Source organism: Tamandua tetradactyla, chromosome 1 (assembly GCF_023851605.1).
Source record: "Tamandua tetradactyla isolate mTamTet1 chromosome 1, mTamTet1.pri, whole genome shotgun sequence".
Taxonomy (NCBI): domain Eukaryota; kingdom Metazoa; phylum Chordata; class Mammalia; order Pilosa; family Myrmecophagidae; genus Tamandua; species Tamandua tetradactyla.
The window spans coordinates 171,795,619-171,816,973 of record NC_135327.1 but is presented as its reverse complement, the minus strand read 5'-3'; the positions used below and the strand labels follow the sequence as shown (position 1 = coordinate 171,816,973).

The 21,355-nt window shown below is 36.0% G+C and overlaps 1 protein-coding gene across 6 annotated transcripts in view; it reads left to right on the top strand.

Annotated features, from left to right (window-relative positions):
• The window catches only part of TMEM209 (transmembrane protein 209), an 88,179-nt gene that overhangs the window by 34,989 nt on the left and 31,835 nt on the right, over positions 1-21,355 (top strand). For all 6 annotated transcript variants that reach the window (XR_013163455.1, XM_077131782.1, XM_077131700.1 and 3 more), the window contains exons 10-11: positions 14,011-14,136; positions 16,105-16,202. Coding sequence is in view for 5 of the 6 variants with exons in the window: in XM_077131782.1 (XP_076987897.1) it covers positions 14,011-14,136; positions 16,105-16,202 (224 nt within the window). In the remaining variant the exon portion in view is untranslated. The remainder of the gene's footprint in view (positions 1-14,010; positions 14,137-16,104; positions 16,203-21,355) is intronic.

The following is a 21,355-nucleotide window of genomic DNA, read 5'->3' as shown; positions in this document are numbered from 1 at the left end:
TATCATGAATGTAAAAAGGCAACCTACAGAATAGGAGAAAATATTTGAAACCACATAGCCAGTAAGGGTTTAATACCCAAAACATATAAAGAGCTCCTATAATTAAACAACAAAAACAAACAGCCCAATCAAGACATGGACAAAAAATTTGAATAGACATTTCTCCAAAGAAGATATACAAATGGCCAATAAGCCCATGCAAAGATACTCAGCATCTTTAGCTGTTAGGGAAATGTGAATCAGAACCAAAACGAGATCTCATTTTGTACCCAGTAGAATGACCACTATTCAGATCACAGAAAATAAGTGTTGGAGAGGATGTGAAGAAATAGGGATACCTGTTCGTTGTTATGGAAGTGTAAAATCCTGGTGCTACTTTGGAAAACTGTTCAGCAATTTCTTAGAAAGCTAGTAAAGACTTACATATTACCTAGCAACCCCACCTCTTAGTATGTACTCAAAGGAATTGAAAGCAGGGACTCCAGCACATATTTGCACACTGATATTCATAATGGCATTATTCACAGTCGCCAAAAGTTGGGCACAACCCATGTGTCCATCAACAGATGTATGGATAAGTAGAGATGGTATATATATATATATATATATATATATATATATATATATATATACAGTGGATTATTATTCAGCAGTAAAAAGGAATGAAGTTTTGATTCATGCAACTTTAATGGACTTCGATGATATCATTGAATGAGATAAGCAAGACACAAGAGGACAAATATTGTATGATCTTGCTTAAATAAAATAATTAGAATGTGCAAATTCATGGAGTCTAAAACTAGAATAGAGGTCATCGGTGGTAGGACTGAGGATAGAGAGTGGGGTATTAATGCTTAATTGGTACAGAATTTCTGCTTGCGGTGATGGGATAGTTTTGGTAATTGGTGTTGGTGGTGTTAGCACACATTATGAATATAATTTACGCTGGTGTATATTTGAATAGGGTTAAAAGAGGAAATTTTAGGTTATATATATATGTTACCAGTAAAAGTTTTTAAACAACATAGAACTGTACAACCCCTAATTTAAATAATAGACTATAATTAATAGTGTAGTTATGATAATAGTGTTTCATCAGCTGTGAGAAAGGTACCACACTAATGCAAAGTGTTAATAATAGGGAGAACTGTGTGGGGGGTGGGGTGGTATATGGGAATTCTACTTTCTGCATATTTTTATAAACCTATAATTTCTCTACTTAAAAAAATAGTTATCTGTTATTACAGGAAACAAAACAGTAGTGCCTAGGGTCTCTGGTCGGGAGGAATGATTGGAAGAGGGCATGAGTAATTTTGGAAATTGTAACTTGGTGATGGATACATGGGTGAATTCATTTGTTAAAACTCATCAATCTGTATATTTAAAATGAGTATGTCTTGTTTTATGTAAATGATATCACAATAAATTTAATTTTTAAAAAAATAATAGACACAGATGAGAAGAACTGGTTATGTGGCTTGGAAAAGGCTTCCCTTAAGAAAAACTTGTGACTAATATTCATATAAAAGATGTTCAGCAGAAATTTATTTTTTTTTTACATGGGCAGGCACTGGGAATCCAACCCAGGTCTCCGGCGTGGCAGGCAAGAACTCTGTCAGTGCGCCACCGTGGGCCGCCCCAGCAAAAATTTTAATTAATTCAACCATCTGGTTTCATCTTGCTTCTATCATAGTAGCAAAGATATAAAAAAGTATTGGTAAAACCAAGTATCGTGAGAGTATAAATAGTATTCTCATATTGTTTGTTGTAGTATTTTTGGAGGGCAATATCAATAATAATTTTAAATGTACATTTTGATCCAGAAATTTCATTTATGTACGATTTTCCATAGAAATATCAAAAAGATAAATAAAATGCAAATATTACAATACAGTTTATATGGATATTTATTGTCACATTGTTATTATAGCAAATAGATTTTTAAACTATTGAAATGTCCATCAAAAGGGACTAGGTTTACAAGTTAGGATATAGCAGTAATATGAATGGTAACTTTCTATTAAAACACATAAGGAAGCTCTATATGATTTTATGTAAAAAGAAATCCCCACTAAATTAAGAAAAATGCATAAATTACAGAAAATGTTATAAGAACAAATATGCAAATGAGTAATATCAGTTATAATATAAACTTACATCTTTTGAGTGCTTATCAGGTGACAGGCACTGAGCTATAGACCTAATGCCTGCATGTGCAAGCACACACACACACGTCTCCATACATGTCTCTATAGGCACCAGACTTTTACCTTTGAAAAGTGGGAATACTGGAGCAGAGGGCAAGGTGGAGGGAAAGAGAAGAAGGCAGGTAGGGTGGTTCAAGATGAAGTGTACTATTACTATACACAGCAGTATTGCTTGAATTCTTTTTATTGTGAACACATTTTCTTTTATTGGGAAAATCTTTAAGAATATTTCCGTTTTGAGAGTAAATTAGAATGCACAATATTTTGTCAATTCTCAGAAAACAGTATTTTCACAATTTTAACTATAATTTTCTTACTTTGTATTCTCCAGAGATGTTGCATTGTTCATCTTTATATTCCATAGAGTTTTTTCACATGAGCAATAATTAATAAATGGTGGCTCAGTTGAATCAGCAGTTACTTTGATTAGAAGCTCTTGGTAATGAGAATGTTTTGTAGGTTGTCTTTTGTTCCCATTACATTAAGAAATTGGAGTTATAAGTGTGCAGTTTGAAAAATATATATAAAATGCTTATTTCTGATAATATTCAAAAGTACAGTTCTAAAGTGAAAATAAATAAGGAATAATTTTATTCAACCACCTCTTTCTGGAGAATATATTTATCCTTGAACTATAACTCCTTAGAAAGCACATTAGCACATTCCATTTACTTTAGGCATCTTTTGATCAGTTTTTACACACTGGACTAGGAATAGAAATGTACATTCCTAAAGTGTCTTCTAGAAATAACACATGGCTATTTATTGAGTATCCAGGTGTTTCATATATGATTTGTACAACCTTAACATTAACCCTGAAATTTTGTTCTTTTGTCCCATTTTCTGGACAAAGTACTGGGATTCAGAGAGGTTAGATAACTTGTCAGCTTGTTACAGAGCTGTGTCTTGAGGCCAGTTCTTTTCTGACTCCAAAGTCAGAATGGTTACCTTCTAGATCTTTAACGTTATTTAAACCTGTGCTTTTTTAAGCTTTCTTTGTAAGTTATAAAAATATTATCTTTCACAATATTTTAACAGTGTGGTGATTTAAAAAGAAATAATGCTGTTTTGTTTTATGACTACAAATGTACTATAGTTCATTGTAGAAAATTTTGAAATACACAAAGAAGACTATTCTAGTTTGCTAGCTGGCAGAATACAGTATACCAGAAATGGAATGGCCTTTTTTTTTTTTCATGGGCAGGCACTGGGAATCAAAAACTATGCCACTGTGCCACCATTGCCCTCCCTAGAATGGCTATTAAAAAGGGGAACTTAGATGTGTGATTGTGAAAACCTTGTGTCTGATGCTCCTTTTATCTACCTTATTAACAGAAGAATAAAATGTATGGAATAAAAATAAATAATAGGGGGAACGTGTGTTAAAATAAATTTAGATTGAAATGCTAGTGATCAGTGAAAGGGAGGGGTAAGGGGTATGGTATATATGAATTTTTTTATGTTGTCTTTTTATTTCTTTTTCTGAATTGATGCAAATGTTCTGAGAAATGGTCATGATGATGAATATGCAACTGTGTGATGATATTGTGAATTACTGATTATATATGTAGAATGGAATGACCATAAGTTAAGAATGCTTGATTTGTTTGTTGTTATATATATTTTTTAATTTAAAAATTAATAAAAATAGGAAAAGGGGGGAACTTAATAAGTTTTAAGTTTACAGTTCTAAGGCCGTGAAAATGTCCCAATTAAAGCAAATCTATAGAAATGTCCAATCTAAGGCATCCAGAGAGAGATACCTTGATTCAAGAAAGCCGATGAAGTTTAGGGTTTCTCTTAAGTGGAAAGGTACATGGCAAACACAGGAGTATCTGCTGGCTTTCTCTCCAGGCCTCTTGTTTCATGAAGCTCCCCAGGAGGCATTTTCCTTCTTTATCTCCAAAGGTCGCTGGCTAGTGGACTCTCTGCTTCTCATGGCTATGTCATCTCTCTCAGAATCTCCTCATTCTCCTGTTGCTCTCAAAAGGAACTCTACTTTATGGTTCTGCAGCATTCTAAAGCTTCTCCAAAATACTTCTTTTATAGGATTCCAGTAAACTAATTAAGACCTACCTGGAATGGGTGGAGACAGGTCTCCACCTAATCAAGTATAATACCCACACTTGATTGTGTCACACCTCCATAGAGATAATCTAAAGTTTCCAACATACAGTACTCAATAGGGATTAGAAGAAACCATTGCTCTCACAAGGTTGATTAGGATTAAAATGTGGCTATTTTAGGGTACATATACCTTTTCAAACTGGCCCAGCTATCATTCATAATCCTGCTTCCAGAAATAACTACCATCATTTTCAAGTTACAATTCTTATTTTTAGAGAAAAATATTATGACACTAATTGTATATATATATATATAAGTTGTAAGTTCACCCATAGTTTAAGAACATTAAAGTAGATTTTTTACCTGCTTTTCCTTCCTACTTTTTCCATTTTGTTGAATATTCTCCAGCACTACTTTTTTTTTAAACCTTTTTTATTGTATAGTATAACATATCTACAAAGCAAAGAAATAAAAAAAGGAAATAGTTTTCAAAGAACTCCTCAACAAGTGGTTACAAGACAGATCCCAGAATTTGTCATGGGCTACCATACAATCCTCTCATATTTTTCCTTCTAGCTGCTCCAGGATATAGGAGGCTAGAGGACTTAAGTACTTATTTATCATCACAATTGGCATTTTTTTCGTTCTCTTTTTGTGAACAATAACATATACAAAAAAGCTATAAATTTCAAAGCTCAGCACCACAAATAATTGTGGAACATATTCTAGACTTTGACATGGGTTACAATTTCACAATTTAGTTATGTTTTTGCTTCTACCTGCTCTAAAATAGCTAGAGACTAAAAGATATCAATTTAATGATTCGGCATTCATATTCATTTTTTAAGTCCTATCTTCTATGTATAATTCCAACATCACCTTTGATCTTTCCGTACCTCTCTTTGGGGTTGTTTGAGCTATGGCAATTCTAATTTTTTTATATTGGAAGTGTCTGTCACTAATATGGGGTAGGGAGATGGAACTGTGTGATGTTCTGGAGAGGCTGGGCTAGGTTTCAGGACATATCTGGACCAGGGACCCATCTGGAGGTTGTAGGCTTCTGGCAAGTTACTCTAGTGCCTAGAACCCTTCTGGAATCTTGTATGTTGCTCTAGGTGTGCTTTAGGATTGGCTGGAATGGTCCTGTTTGGGGGTTGGCAAGTTATGATAGGTAGCAAGGTCTACCTGAAGTTTGTATAAGAGCAACCTCCAGAGTAGACTCTCGACTCTATTTAAACTCTCTTCCACTGATACTTTATTAATTACACTTCATTTCCCCCTTTTTGGTCAGGATGTAATTGTTGATCCCACGGTGCCAGGTATGAATTCATCCCTGGGAGTCATCTCCCACTTCACCACGGAGACTTTCTCCCCTGGATATCATGTCCCATGTAGGGCGAAGGGCAATGATTTCACTTGCAGAGTTGGGCTTAGAGAGAGGCTGAGGCCACATCTGAGCAACAACAGAGGTCCTCCAGAAGTAACTCTTAGGCATGCCTATAAGTAGTCTAAGCTTCTCCTTTACCTACAGAGGCTTCACAAGAGTAAACCTCATGATCAAGGGCATGGCCTATTGATTTGGGTATCCCTAAATTTTGACAGAGTATCAGGGGATTCCCTGATGGTAAGGTTTAATAGTTCCATAGTCTTTCTCCCCTCCCTCAGGGGACTTTGCCAATACTTTTTTGATTTTCTGCTTAATATACTCTAGGATGTTTCCAGGCATTACAATAATCTATACAGGATTGAAAGACCTCTTTATTTTTCTGTGCTTCCTGTGTTTGAATTGTTCAAATGAGCTATACAGATAGGTTGAATTAGATTATGCACTACAGAAAATTTCAGTTCCAGATCAAATAAACCTCACTTTCATTGGTCTCAACGAGTATGTGTGGTTCTAAAATATAGACATTGTCTTCCTTATCCCTATATCCTGAATTACTTTAACCCCATCCTGGTCAGCTTCATTCTTATCTCTAAGTATCAGGTTATATATATAAACAGCTTCTCAAAGTATAGAAATAATAATCACTACTCTGGACTTAATGTGTCTGCTCTAAAAGCTTACAATCTAGGCCCTTGTTTTCTTATAAGCATTTTCTAAAGGTAACCATACAACTGGTTTTTTTTGTTTGTTTGTTTGTTTCTGGCTTTTTTTTTCTCACCGAATGTCCCACATGTTCATTCACATCGTTGCATGTGTCACAACATTGTTCCTTTTTGTAGCAGCACAACCTTCGTTCATAAGTATACACCATCATTAGCCAATCTACTTCTCTGTCAGTGCACCCTTCAGCCACCTGCATTCATCAGGCATCGTGTAGAGGGTGCTAAGTCCACAGTCCATCAACATTCTCAATTTTAGGTAATTTCATTGTTCCCAAGAGACAGAAAACCAATAAACACACCCTTGCCAAATAGGAAACCTAAACCTCCTCTTAATTCTTGTCCCTCACCCCATTATTTACCTCTGCTCTTGCTGTGGTAGTGTTGATGGTTTCCTTTTGAATGTAGCTTATAGCATGCAATAGCAGTTTTCCCTTGTACCCTGGACTTAAACATTCTTTATACAAGAATCATATCTTTGAAGTAATTCTTTCAAGAACTCATTCCTATTTTTAGTGTGAGCCAGTGGCACACATAGATCTATATAACCCCTTTCAATCTTGTTCATCTTCAATATGATAATGTTACTTCTAGACCCACTAGAGAATCACCTTCGCTCCTATCAATTCCCTTACATTGGAATTCAACCACATTAGCTAATGGTTCACCCATCTCTAGCTTCTGTGTATCTGTAAGTCCCCTGTCTTCTGTATTTTAAGCCTCTGATTATACCTTTATGCTGGTCATAAAAGTGGAATAATGCAGTATCTATCCTTTGTGTCTGGCTAACTTCACTCAGCATTATGTCCTCAAGGCTCATTCATCTTGTCATTTGCTTCATTTTGTCTTGCTGTGCATAATATTCCATCGTGTGTGTGTGTGTGTGTGTGTGTGTGTGTGTGTGTGTGTGTGTATGTGTGTATACCACATTTTGTTCTTCCACTTTTCTGTTGATGGGCATTTGGTTTGTTTCCATCTTTTGGCAATTGTGAATAATGCTGCTATGAACATCGGTGTGCAAACATCTGTTTGTATTCTTGCTTTCAGCTTTTCTGTGTATATACCACGTAGTGCTATTGCTGGGTCATAGGACAACTCGATATTTAATTCCCTAGGAACCACCAAACAGTCTTCCATAGTGGCTGCACCATTATACATTCCCACCAGTAATGCATAAGTGTCCCAGTTTCTCCACATCCTCTCCAACTTTTATAGTTTCCTGTTTGATTAATAGTCACCATTCTTATAGATGTGAGATGGTATCTCATCGTAGTTTTGATCTGCATTTCCCTTAGAGCTAGTGAAAATGAGCATCTCTTCACGTGCTTTTTTTTTCTTCTTCATGTACTTTTGAGCCATCTGTATTTGCTCTTCAGAAAAATGCCTATTCTATCTTTAGTCCATTTTATAATTGGATTGTTTGTTCTTTTGTTGTTGAGTTGTATGATTTCTTTGTATATACAGGAAATCAAACCTTTGTCTGATATGTGCTTTCCAAATATTTTCTCCCATTGAACTGGCTGCCTCTTTACCTTTTTAACAAAGTCTTTTGAGGTGCAGAAGCATTTGATTTTGAGGAGTTTCCATTTATCTATGTTTTCTTTTGTTGCTTGTGCTTTGGGTATAAAGTTTAGGAAGCTCCCTCCTATTACTAGGTCTTGAATATGTTTCCTGTATTTGCTTCTGGAAGCTTTATGGTGCTAGGTGTTTGATCCATATTGAGTTAATTTTTGTGTAAGGTGTGAGATAGGGCTCCTCTTTCATTTTCTTGGCTATTGATATCCAGTTCTTCCGAGCCTAATTATTGAAATGACTATTTTGTCCCAGTTCAGAGAATTTGGGGACCTTGTCAAAAATCAGTTGACTTTAGATTTTGATGGTCTATTTCTGCACTCTGGATTCAATTCCATGGGTCAGTGTTTCTGTCTTTGTGCCAGTAACATGCTGTTTTGACCACTGTGACTTTATAATAGGTTTTAAAGTCAGGGAGTATTAATCCTCCCACTTTTTTCTTCTTTTTTAGGATGCTTTTAGCTATTCGGGTCTCTTTCCCTTCCAGATGAATTTGGTAGTTAGCTTTCCCAAGTCTTCAAAGTAGGTTGTTGGAATTTTGATTAGTACTGTGTTGAATCTGTAGATCAACTTGGGTAGCCTTCCTGTCCATGAGCAGGGAATGTCTTTCCACCTATTTAGATCTCCTTTTAGCAGTGTTATGTGGTTTTCTGTGTACAAGTCCTTTTACGTCCCTGCTTAAGTTCATTCCTAAGTATTTGATTCTTTTAATTGCTATTTTGAGTGGAATTTTTTCTTTAACTGACTCCTCAGCTAGGTCATTGCTTGTGTATAGAAATGTTACTGATTTTTGCATGTTAATTTTATATTCCGTCACCTTGCTAAATTTATTAGCTCAAGTAACTTTGCTGTAGATTTCTCAGAATCTTCCAAGTATAGTATCATATCATCTGCAAATAATGAGTGTTTTACTTCTTTCTTTCCAATTTGGATGCCTGTTATTTCTTTGTCCTGCCTGATCACTCCAGCTAGAACTTGTAGCACAATGTTGAATAGTGCAACAGTGGGCAACCTTGTCTTGTACCTGATCTTAGGGGGAAGGCTTTCAGTCTCTCTCCATTGAGTACGATGCTGGCTGTCAGTATTTTGTATATTCCCTTCATATTGAGATAGTTACCTTTGATTCCTGTCTTTTGAGTGTTTTTATCAGAAAAGGATGCTGAATTTTGTCAAATGCTTTTTCGGCATCAGTCGAGATGAAATGTGATTTTTCCCTTTTGATTTGTTAATGTGCTGTATTACATTAATTAATTTTCTTTTGTTGGAATTATCCTTGCATTCCTGATATAAAACCCACTTGGTCGTGCTGTATAATATTTTATTGAGAATTTTTACATCTGTGTTCATTAGGGAGATTGGCCTGTAGTTTTCCTTTCTTACAGCATCTTTACCCAGTTTTGGCATTAAAATATTAACTTATAAAATGAGTTAAGTAGAGCTCCTTTTACCTCAATTTTTTGTAAAAATTTGAGCAAGATTGGTGTTCTTTCTTTCTGGAATGTTTTGATAAAATTCCCCTGTGAAGTCATCTGGCTCTGGGCTTTTCTTTGTAGGAAGATTTGTGATGACTGATTAAATCTCTTTACTTGTGATTGGTTTGTTGAGATCTTCTATTTCTTACTGAGTCAGTGTAGTTTGTGTCTCCAGGAATTTGTCCATTTCATCTAAGTTGTCTAGTCATACTTATTTCTTCAGGCTCTGTGTTAATGCACCCCTTCTCATCTCTCATTTTGTTTATTTGCATCCTCTCTCTTGTTTACTTTGTCAGTCTTGCCAGTGGCCCATCAATTTTACTCATTTTCTCAAAGAACCAACTTTTAGTTTAATTGATTCTTTCTATTGTTCTTTCATTCTCCCATTTATTTCTGCTTTAATCTTTCTTATTTTTCTTATATCCTATTTGCTTTGGGATTAGTTTACTGTTCTTTTCAAGTTCCTCCAGGTTTACTGTTAAACCTCGATTTTTGCTCTTTCTTGTTTTTTAATATAGACTTTTAAGGCAATAAATTATCCCTCTCAGCACAGTCTTTGCCACATCCCATAAGTTCTGATAAGTTGTATTCTCATTTTCATTCCTCTCCAGATAGCTAGTGATTTCTCTAGCAATTTCTTCATTGACCCACTGATTGTTTAACAGTGTTATTTAATCTCCAAATACTTGTGAATGTTCTCGTTCTTTGGTGGTTATTGAGATCCAGCTTCATTCCATTGTGATCAGAGAATGTGCTTTGAACAATTTCAGTATTTTAAATTTATAAAAATCTGTTTTCGTGCCCCAGCATATGGTCTATCCTGGAGAATGGAGCACTAGAGAAGAATGTATATTCTTGTGCTTTGGGGTGCAATGACCTTTATATGTCTGTTCAGTCTAATTCATATATCAAGTTGTTCAACTTCTCTCTTTCCTTATTGATCTTCTGTCTGGTTTTTCTCTCTGCGGAGGAAAGTGGTGTATGTAAGTATTCTACTATTATTGTTGAAACATATATCACTTCTTTCAGTTTTGCTAATATCTGTCTCATGTACTTTGGAGCTCCTTGATTGGGAGCATAAATATTTATGATTGTTACAACTTCTTGGAGAATTGACCCTTTAATTAGTATATAGTGTCCTTCCTTGTCTCTTATGATGTCTTTACATTTAAAGTCTATTTTGTCTGATATTAGTGTAACTACTCCTGCTTTCTTTTGGTTACAGCTTGCATGGAAAATCTTTTTCCATCCTTTCACTTTTGGTCTATTTGTATTCTTATGTCTAAGGTGAGTCTCTTGTAAGTGGCATGTAGCTGGATTATGTTTCTTAATCCATTCTGCCAATCTGTATCTTTTAATTGATAAGTTTAGTCTTTTAAGATTCAAAGTTATTACTGAAAGGGCATTTTTTGAGTGGATCATCTTACCTTTTTCATTTGTCAGATCTATATATTCTTTTCCCTCTTTCTTTTTGTATTCTTTAAATTACCCTTAGTGGTACTCTTCAGTTCTGTGCCCTCTTCCACACTCCCTCTCCTGTTTTTTTTTCAGCCAGCAGAACTCCTTTTAGTATTTCTTGTAGGGCCGGTCTGTTGTTGACAAATTCTTTCAGGACTTCTTTGTCTATGAGAACTTTAATCTCTCCCTCAATTTAGGAGGACAGTTTGGCTGGGTACAGAATTCTTGGCTGGACGTCTTTCTCTTTCAGGCTCCTGAATATATCGTACCACTGCCTTCTTGCCTCCAGGGTGCTAGTTGAGTAGTCTGAACTCAGTCTTATTTGATTTCCCTTGTATATAGTAGATTGCTTTTCTGTTGCTGCTTTGAGGATTTTCTGCTTCTCTTCACCATTTGACAGACTGATTAGTATGTGACTTGGGAAAGGCCTATTTGGATTTATTCTCTTTGGAGTTCTTTGGGCTTCTTTGACTTGTATATTTTTATCTTTTATGAGGGTTGGGAAGTTTTCCCCCATTATATACTCAACTCCTCTTCCTAGCCCTTTACTCCTCTCTTCTCCTTCTGGGATACCGATGATTCTTATATTTGTGCACCTTGTTTTGTCTGTCATTTCCCTGAGTTCCCATTCAATTTTTTCCATCTTTTTTGCCAAATGCTGTTTTGAGTCTTCTAAGTCAATTATTCTGTCCTCTATATCACTTATTCTTTCTTCTTTCTCTCGAAATCTGGTGTTGTGTGCCTCTAGTATGTTTTTTATTTGGTCAACAGAGTCTTTACTCTCTCTGATTTCTGCTGTTTTTCTGTTCTTTCAAATTCCTCTTTGTGTTCTTCTACTGTCTTCTTGATCTCCTTTATATCATTTAGTATCCCACTTATTTTACTAAGTAGAGTTATATGAACATGTTTGATTAGTTGTTCCAATGTCTGTATCTGCTCTGGTGTTTTAATTTGGTCATTAGGCAGGGCTTTATCTGTCTGTATTGTGATACACTTAGTGATCTGCTGTCTTCATGGCATGTAAATATCTTGATTGATTTACTTTGGGAGTTGCTTTCTTTCAGTAGTCTAAGGCCTTTTGTTTGTGAGATGGTTGTACAGCAGGGTGCAGGGCCCGGGGTAGAGCACTTATTATGGTGATTTGTTTCAGGGCAGGTATGGGCACAGATTAGGGATGTTACGCTGATGCTTGTGAACGTGGGCACCCAGCATCCAGGGAGGATGTAGCTGTGGGGGTTTTAACCCTGGTGTGCACTGGTCTAAGGCACGGGGCCCTTTGTGCGCATGTGTAGAGCTGTGGCAGCAGGCCGGCATTACGCCTTCATGGGTTGGGGGTAAATGTGACCTGGCTGCGCAGGTTGGCACTTTCTCAGAGCTGGGAATTGAGGCTGAGGGCTGTGTGCATGCGTGGTTCTAGGACTGATATAAACTATAGTTCCCATAGCTGAATGATGTGATTGGGGGCCTGTACACACGTGTGGGCCTGGGAGTGTTGTAAAGGAATGTGCTCAGCTAAGGGAAGGCAGGGTGAGACTGTGAGACACTATGGACAGGGGGTAGGGGTAGCTTGGGTATGGAAGTTTTGCACACAACCTTTATGTGCTGTTAATGGCCTGCAGGAAACAGAGAGGGGAAGGTAGTGCTCAGGAGGTGTGCAGTAGAGGTGGGTTGGGCTGCACTTGGGTTGGGGGTGTGGGGCAGATACGTGCAGTGAGGACTGGTGGGGTGGGGGTACCTGGAGCATGGGGAATGGGAGCAGGTGACGGGACGGGGTTCCAGTGCATGGGGTGAGTCACTGGTCACGGAGCTGTGCTGGTGAGGGTAGCATGCCCAAGGAAAGTAGCCGGGCTTACTTCCTTAGCCCTGTGCTCCAGTCCGTGCACTACCACGGGTTCCATGTCTCTGTGCCTCCACACTAAGCCCCAGCTTTCTGCCTCTCAGTTCCTCAGCCTCTGCAACCAGTGTTGCTGCATGTGGTGCCGAAGGCTCTCCCAGGTCAGCCACACTCCCAAATTACCTCTTCGGCCGCCCTCCTGTCCCTTCTCTAATTTTTCCATGGAGCAGGGCTAATCTCGAGCCACTCTAGTTGGCCGTCTTCCCAGAACCCCTCCAGCTCTGCTTTTATGGCTAGATTGTATTTTTAATTTTGTGTATGGAAAATATGTAATGTATTTTATTTAACCAGTCTCTATTATCTAAAATTTAAGGTCTTTTCACCTTTAAAAGTAATATAAGTAATGCTGCAGTGTATATTCCTTTTATTTAAATCTGTGTACATACATGTTTCTTTAGGATAATTTCTTAGAAGTATTGAGTCCGTGTTAGTTCACAGGTATCGATAAGATTTTTGATACATATTCCCCTTCAAAAAGTTTATTCTCCAGCAATCATATCATATATGAAAATGCATTTTTCCTAACATTGTATATTGCTGGTAAGGTTGGACATTTTGAAAATTTTTATTTTTAAAAATTCCTTTGGATAGTTGCCATTTGTCTTTTATGATATGATATTCTGCTTGTCACTGGTATAATGGGCAACTTTTAATTCAACCTAATTTTGAAAGCTATCATGTATGTTTTTATACATATTCCATAGAACTCCTCTGGTATTAGTTATTTATTGATTTGCCATATGGATTTGACTTTTTGTTTTGGTGGGTGTGTACATCTGACCACCTTGCCTAAAATGATATAATAAATTGAAGGTAATCTAGATAATGCCAGTTTGTTAAGATAAGGTATCATTTTCATTTAGTCATTGAACATCTATTGAGTGCCTACTCTGCTATTCTAGATGATCAGGATACAACAGTAAACAAAATGACCAAAATCCCTGCATTGATTAAGCTTTCGTTCTGGTAGATGAAATGAATAGTAAACAAGATAACGTATATTAGATAGTAGTTAGTGTTAAGGAGAATAAAGCAAAGAGGGGTGTTGTTATATTAATGTTTGTGTGCGGGGGTTAAAATTTTAGCTAGGATTATCAGGGAAGATTTCAGTGACTTTTGTGTAAAGATCTGAAGGCTGTGAGGAAGCTAGCTATTTGAATATGTGGAGGAGACCATTTTAAAGTTCTTTCTACCTCAAGAATAATCTGTATTCTGTGTGTTTTATTTTTAACAGACGCGAGTATTACTAGCTTGAAACAAGCTGCTCTGGTCAAAGCTCCTCTCATTCCAACTCTGAATACAATCGTGCAATATCTAGACCTTACACCAAATCAGGAGTACTTGTTTGAAAGGATCAAAGGTAACTTTTGAAGGAAAAACAGCTTTCTCACTGCTTTGAGATTTTATAAATAAATGTGAGGAAAATTTTTTGAAAAATTGAAATTTTAAACTGTGATCTGTTTTATAAATATATATTTTATGGCTTAAATTAGGCTATGCTTGAACAACTTTTGGATTTTATACTTTATGTGCTCAGAATTGACAGAATAATGTAGTTAGCATTAAATATGTTAATAATTTTATTCCATATTGGCAAACAGTTAAATAGGCTCAGTTTTCTACTCTCAAACTACCAAGAATAGGTACCACTATGACATTCTTTATAATTTCAGCACACTGATCCCTGTTTCTCTTAATTTTGATAATTTATGTTTAATATGTTGCTTCATGTTATAAACATAAAGTATTTCTGTTAATATTTTTATTAGTTGGGTAAGGGAACTGATCTGAGGAGAAAGACTTGAGAATAAGGAAATTTCAACTCTCATACGTTCCCCTACAGTCTCTTTATGCCTCTATGCTTAGGGAATAATTTAAAAAGTTAGAATTTTTTTTCTAACTTGGATGAACTTTGTAATGTGTTCTTTTCACTAAAATAAGTTTTAGAAGTAATATTTCAGTATTCAGATTTATCATAAATCTTAATTTGAAGATGTTATGATGCTTTCGCTCTCCCTCAGGTTTGGAGTAGGTTTCAGAAATAAGTATTTTTTCATGACATTGAAAAAATTTTTTTATTTTGGAAATTTCAGACATATGCAAAACTGGACAAAATGGTATGCTCAACTTTATTATACACATCACCAGCCCCAACAGCCATCAGTCCATCCCTTTGAGATTTTATAAATAAACATGAGGGAAAAAAGTGTTTGAAAAATTTAAATTTTAACTATCATCTGTTTTCTGCATCCTTGCCCGGTCTTTACTCCCATCTACTTCTTTCTTGAATTATTTGAAGTAAATCCTGTATATCATTACCAAAATTCTCATATATATCTCTAAAAAATAAGGCCTTTTTAAAACATTATCACAATACCATTATCACACCTAATATTTTTTAACCATTTCTTTATATTATAACATGCCCAATCTGTGTTCAAATCACCAGCTGTCTCATAGATTGTATAATTGCTTTTTTGGTATTGTTTGTTTGAATCAGGATTTAAATAGTATCAACATGTTGTGATTGGTTGATATCTTTAAGTTTCTTTTTAGCTTCGGTTTTACTCCATCTTTTCTTTTCTTTGCCATTAGTTTTTTGAAAAACTAGATTGTCCTGTGAACAATTGTGTGTGTGTGTATACACATAATTATAAAATATATATAAAGTATTATGTATCAAATATAAAAAAGTTTTAAAACAATAATACAACAAGCACTGTAACTTCCCTCTAGATTGCACAATTGCCAAATTTGATTCTCTTTACATAAACTTGCACACATTTTGTTTGCTGTAGCATTTAGAAGTAAGTTGTAGACATCATTGCTTTTCAGCATGCATTTCCTAAATAGGAACATTCTCCTACATAAGCCTAATACAATTATCACAACTTAAAAATTAACAATAATTCTATAATACCATCTAATATACAGCCCATATCATATTTTCTAATAGTCAAAAAAATGTTATATACTCTTACATACCCCCTTTTCTTTTCCTAAACAAGACACAGTCTAGATTTACACATTGTATTGTGTCATTTTATTTTTAGCTTCTTTGTCTACAACAGTTCTACTGTATTTACCCCACATGATAATGACTTTTTGAAGAATCCAGGACAGTAGTCTTATCTCACATTTTGGATTTATCTTGTTTAACTTGATTGTATCTTATGTTTCTTTATGATTGGGTGTTTTGATCAGGTTTGTAAAATGATATACTTCCCTTAATGTAGTGGTCCTTAGCTTTTGTATGTGTGTGTGTGTGTGTGTGTGTGTGTGTGTGTGTGTGTATTCTTAGCTTTTTTATTCGCTTTTGTTGCCACAGAACTCTCTCAGGGTGGCTGTATGAGCTCCTTTAGATGGAATAGAGGTGGAGACTACAAAGGACGCAAGTGGGATACAGACCTACCCACCGATTCTGCTGTAAGTCCCTAGTTTTGTTTTGGTTTTTTTTTTCAGATTAACCTTTTTTTTTTTCACATGGGCAAGCACCAGGAAACAAACCTCGATCTCCAGCATGGCAGGTGAGAACTCTGCCACTGAGCCACTGTTGTCTGCCACAGGTTAACATTTTAGTTAATGGATTTATGTGTTTTTATTTTTTCATTAACAAGTTTTAAAAAGAATTTAGGAAGTATAGTAGAAGTAATTAATTTCAATAGTACCAGCACCTTATTAACTTAACGACCACTGTTAAATTTTTGGTATATTTTCTTTCTTTGTATTTACTTAGGTGGTCCTATTTTTTATTATAATTAATTATAATTGTTACATTTCTATACATAAAATTTTGTATCCTGGTTTTCACTTTTGCACATTTAAGTATTATTTTATTATTATACACTGTCGTTTAATGATTCTCCTCTATTGGACCTAAAACATTTGAGGAACTTATGATGGTAGAGATCTGTTTTTCTATTTTAAATAAGGTTCCAAAGAATATCAGGAGGCATATATCTTCTTTGGAATCATCATTTTAGGAAAGAAACCTAGATTTTTGACATCAAAGAGTATAAAAGTTTTTAAGCACTTAAGATCTTTGCAAAATCATATTTTTAAATTTTTTATATTGACTAGGTGTGAAAATGAAGGGTTAAGTGCTGTTATTCAGATTGAGAATTGAACATAGGTATTATCTTGTTTTTGCTGTTAATTAACCATATGGATGTGAATGATCATCCACTTAACAAAAAGCTAATAATGCCCTCCTGTTGTAAGATTGCTATGAGAAAACAAAAATGAAGATCACATATTTAGGGAATAGAGGTGGCATTAAATACACACACATATGGCAATGGGGGCCAAGATGGTGGCTTAGTGAGGTGTGGGATTTAGATCATCCTCCAGAGCAGCTAGTAAATAGCCAGAAACAGTACAGAACAACTGCTGGGGCTAGTCATTGACTGGACATGCAGCGTACCCCAGCCTGAACAAGCTGGACCAGCTGCAAGCCCACCCAGAACCTTGAATTCCCCAAGTCATGACAGCTGGCGCCCCTCCACTGTAGCCTGCTTCCCAAAGAGGATAGGAAAGAGACTTTACAGCAGCAGGGGCTGAGCACAACCAAGCTCCAATTGTGGAATTAGTTAACAAATTCTGACTACTAAAAATAGGCCCCCCAGCTCAACTGAACCTCGAGTGAAAATGGAGGTTGCTGGTTTTTGCCCCAGCACAGAGGGGCAAGGCTGACGGAAAAAAAAAAAAAACACTGGTTTTTTGGATTGGATAGCACATAATACTTGAAGGGTCTGGGCCCTGAAGAAAAGGAGGGAGCACATAGGACCTGGAGATACGCAAAACAACATACCAACTTAAGCTCTTGAATAGGAAACCTTAGGAATGGGGGTCCTGCTCTGAAAAGGATTTTTCTTTTTCTTTTTCCTTTTCTTTTTTGTGGCTGTGTTTCTACAGCTTGACTACTCTTTGGATACATCTGCAGGGCTTCTCAGGCTCCACCTGCCCCAGGCATAGGCAGAATTAAGCTTGTTTGAATATTTGTCAGGAGCCTGTGCCTTCCCCAGGACAGAGGTGGGGCCCAGCTCAGGTGGAGTCCTTCCTTCGAGGAATTCAGACCCCAGGGTCTGGAAAACTGAAATGATTAAACCCAATCTACAACCTCTCCTCTATCTCAGCCATGCCCCCAGCAGAGAGAGTCTGCCAAAGTTAAAGATACCGCATCACCTTATGTGGCAGAAAAGCGCCTCATACTGGGCAGAATAGGAAAAACACAGAATCTAGAGGCTTCATAGGAAAGCCTTCCAACTTGCTGGGTCTCACCATCAGGGAAAACTGATGCATGTGACTCTTTCCTCCTGAGAGGAGACCATTTTGGTCTGGGAAAATCTGGCTGGGGTCTTTAATACCTAAGTAGACCCTTCTACGGGTGGGGAAGGGGTAGGCATCATACAGGCAGGGCAAGAAACAAGAATACAAGAACTGAAATAGTCTGATCCATTAAACAAAACCTAAGTTAGAGGTCTAGAATAAGCTGAACTAAATGTCAAAGAGTAAATAGACAACAAAGTCATCCAGCAAGAAAATCCTAGGGAAAAAAAAAAGAAAACAATTTCTCCAGAATAAACTAATTAAGGTAATTAAATGCCTAGTCACCAAGAAAAAATAACAAATCACACTAGGAAAATTGTATATATGTCCCAGTCAAAGGAATAAACCAACAATTCAGATGAGATACAGGAGTTGAAACAGTTAATTCAGAATGTTTGAACACACATGGAAAACCTCATCAAAAATCAAATCAGTGAATTGAGGGAGGATATAAAGAAGGCAAGGAATGAAAAAAAAGAAATCAAAAGTCTGACGAAACAAATCACAGAACTTATGGAAATGAAACACACAGTAGAAGAGATGATAAAATACAATGCAAACCTACAATGTCAGATTTCAAGAGGCAGAAGATAGGATTAGTGAACTGGAGGATGGGACATCTGAAATCCGACAAGCTAAAGAAAATATAGGGGAAAGAATGGAAAAATATGACCAGAGACGCAGGGAATTGAATGACAACATGAAGCACATGAATATACGTGTTGTGGGTGTCCCAGAAGGAGAGGAGAAGGGAAAAAGAGGAAAAAAACTAAGGGAGGAAATTATCACTGGAAATTTATTAACTCTTATGAAGAACTTAAAATTACAGATCCAAGAAGTGCAGCGTACCCCAAACAGAATAGATCCAAATAGACGTACTCCAAGACACTTATTAATCAGAATGTCAGATGTCAAAGAGAAAGAGAATTTTGAAAGCAGCAAGAGAAAAGCAATCCATTACATACAAGGGAAACCCAATAAGACTATGAGTAGATTTCTCAGCAGAAACCATGGAAGCGAGGAGACAATGGGATATATTTAAGTTACTAAAAGAGAAAAACTGCTAACCAAGAATTCTATATCCAGCAAAATTGTCCTTCAAAAATGAGGGGGAAATTAAAATATTTTCTCAGGCAAAAAAATCACTGAGAGAATTTGTGAACAAGAGACTGCCTCTTCAGGAAATACTAAAAGGAGCACTAGAGACAAATAGGAAAAGACAAGAGTGTGGAAAAGAGTGTAGAAATAAAGACTATGAGTAAAGGTAGGAAGAAGAAAAATTAGTTATGACATATAAAATCCAAAAGACAGATGGTTGAAGAAAGTACTGTCCATACAATAATAACACTAAGTGTTAATGAATTAAACTCCCCAATCAAAAGACATAGACTGGCAGAATGGATTAAAAAAACAGGATCTATATGCTGTCTACAAGAAACAAATCTTAGACCCAAAGATAAATATAGGTTGGAAGTGAAAAGTTGGGAAAAGATATTTCGTGCAATAACAATCGGAAAAGAGCAGGAGTAGCTATACTAATATCCAACAAATTAGACTTCAAATGTAAAACAGTTAAAAGAGAAAAAGAAGGGCATTATGTATTAATAAAAGAAACAATTCAACAAGAAGATATAACGATCATAAATATTTATGCTCCGAGCCAGAATACTCCAAAATACGTGAGGTGAACACTGAAAAGAGAAATAGAAGAGCAATAGACTCATCTACCATAATAGTTGGAGTCTTCAATTCCCCACTCTCATCTATGGACAGAACATCTAGACAAAGGATCAATAAAGAAACTGAGAATTTGAATAATACAATAAATGAGCTAGACTTAACAGACATTTCATTTATAGGACATTACACCCCACAACAGCAGGATATACCTTTTTCTCAAGTGCTCATGGATCATTCTCAAGGATAGACCATATGCTGGGTCACAAAGCAAGTCTCAATAAATTTAAAAAAATTGAAATCATGCACAACACTTTCTCAGATCATAAAGGAATGAAGTTGGAAATCAATAATAGGCAGAGTGCCAGAAAATTCACTAATATATGGAGGGTTCACAGCACCCTCCCACTGTTAAACAATCAGTGGGTCAAGGAAGAAATTACAAGAGAAATCAGTAAATATCTCGAGACAAATGAAAATGAAAACACAATATATCAAAATTTATGGGATGCAGCAACAGCAGTGCTAACAGGAAAAATTATTGCCCTAAATGCCTATATTAAAAAAGAAGAAAGAGCAAAAATCGAGAAATTAACTGTCCACTTGGAAGAACTAGAGAAACAACAGAAAACTAACCCCAAAGCAAGCAAAAAGAAAGAAATAATGACGATTAGAGCAGAAATAAATGAAATTGAGAACATGAAAACAATTGAGAAAATCAACAAAACCAGAAGTTGGTTCTATGAGAAAATCAATGATTGATGGACCCTTAGCAAGGTTGACAAAAAGAAGAGAGAGGATGTAAATAAATAAAATCAGAAATGAAAGAAGAGACATAACCACTGACCCCACAGAAATAAAGGAAGTAATGAGAGAATACTATGAACAACTTAATGCTAACTAACTAGACAATGTAGATGAAATAGACAACTTCCTAGAAAGGCATGAGCAACCAACATTGACTCGAGAAGAAATGGATGACCTCAACGAACCAATCACAAGTAAAGAAATTGAATCAGTCATTAATAAGTTCCCCAGAAAGAAAAGTTCAGGACCAGCTGGCTTCACATGTGAATTCTACCAAACATTCAAGTAAGAATTAGTACCAGTCCTGCTCAAACTCTTCAAAAAAATTGAAGAGGTGGGAAGGCTACCTAACTCATTCTATGAAGCCAACATCACCCTCATACCAAAGTCAGACAAAGATACTACAAGAAAAGAAAATTACAGACCAATCTCTTTAATGAATATAGATGCAAAAATCCTCAACAAAATTCTTGCAGATCAAATCCAGTAGCACATTGAAAGAATTATGCACCATGACCAAGTAGGATTCATCCCAGATATGCAAGGATGGTTCAACATAAGAAAATCAATTAATGTAACACACCATATCAACAAATCAAAGCAGAAAAACCACATGACCATCTCAATTGATGCAGAAAAGGCATTTTACAAAATTCAGCATTCCTTCATGTTGAAGACACTTCAAAGGATAGGAATAGAAGGGAACGTCCTCAACGTGAGAAAGGGAATATATGAAAAACCCACAGCTAACAACATCCTCAGTGGGG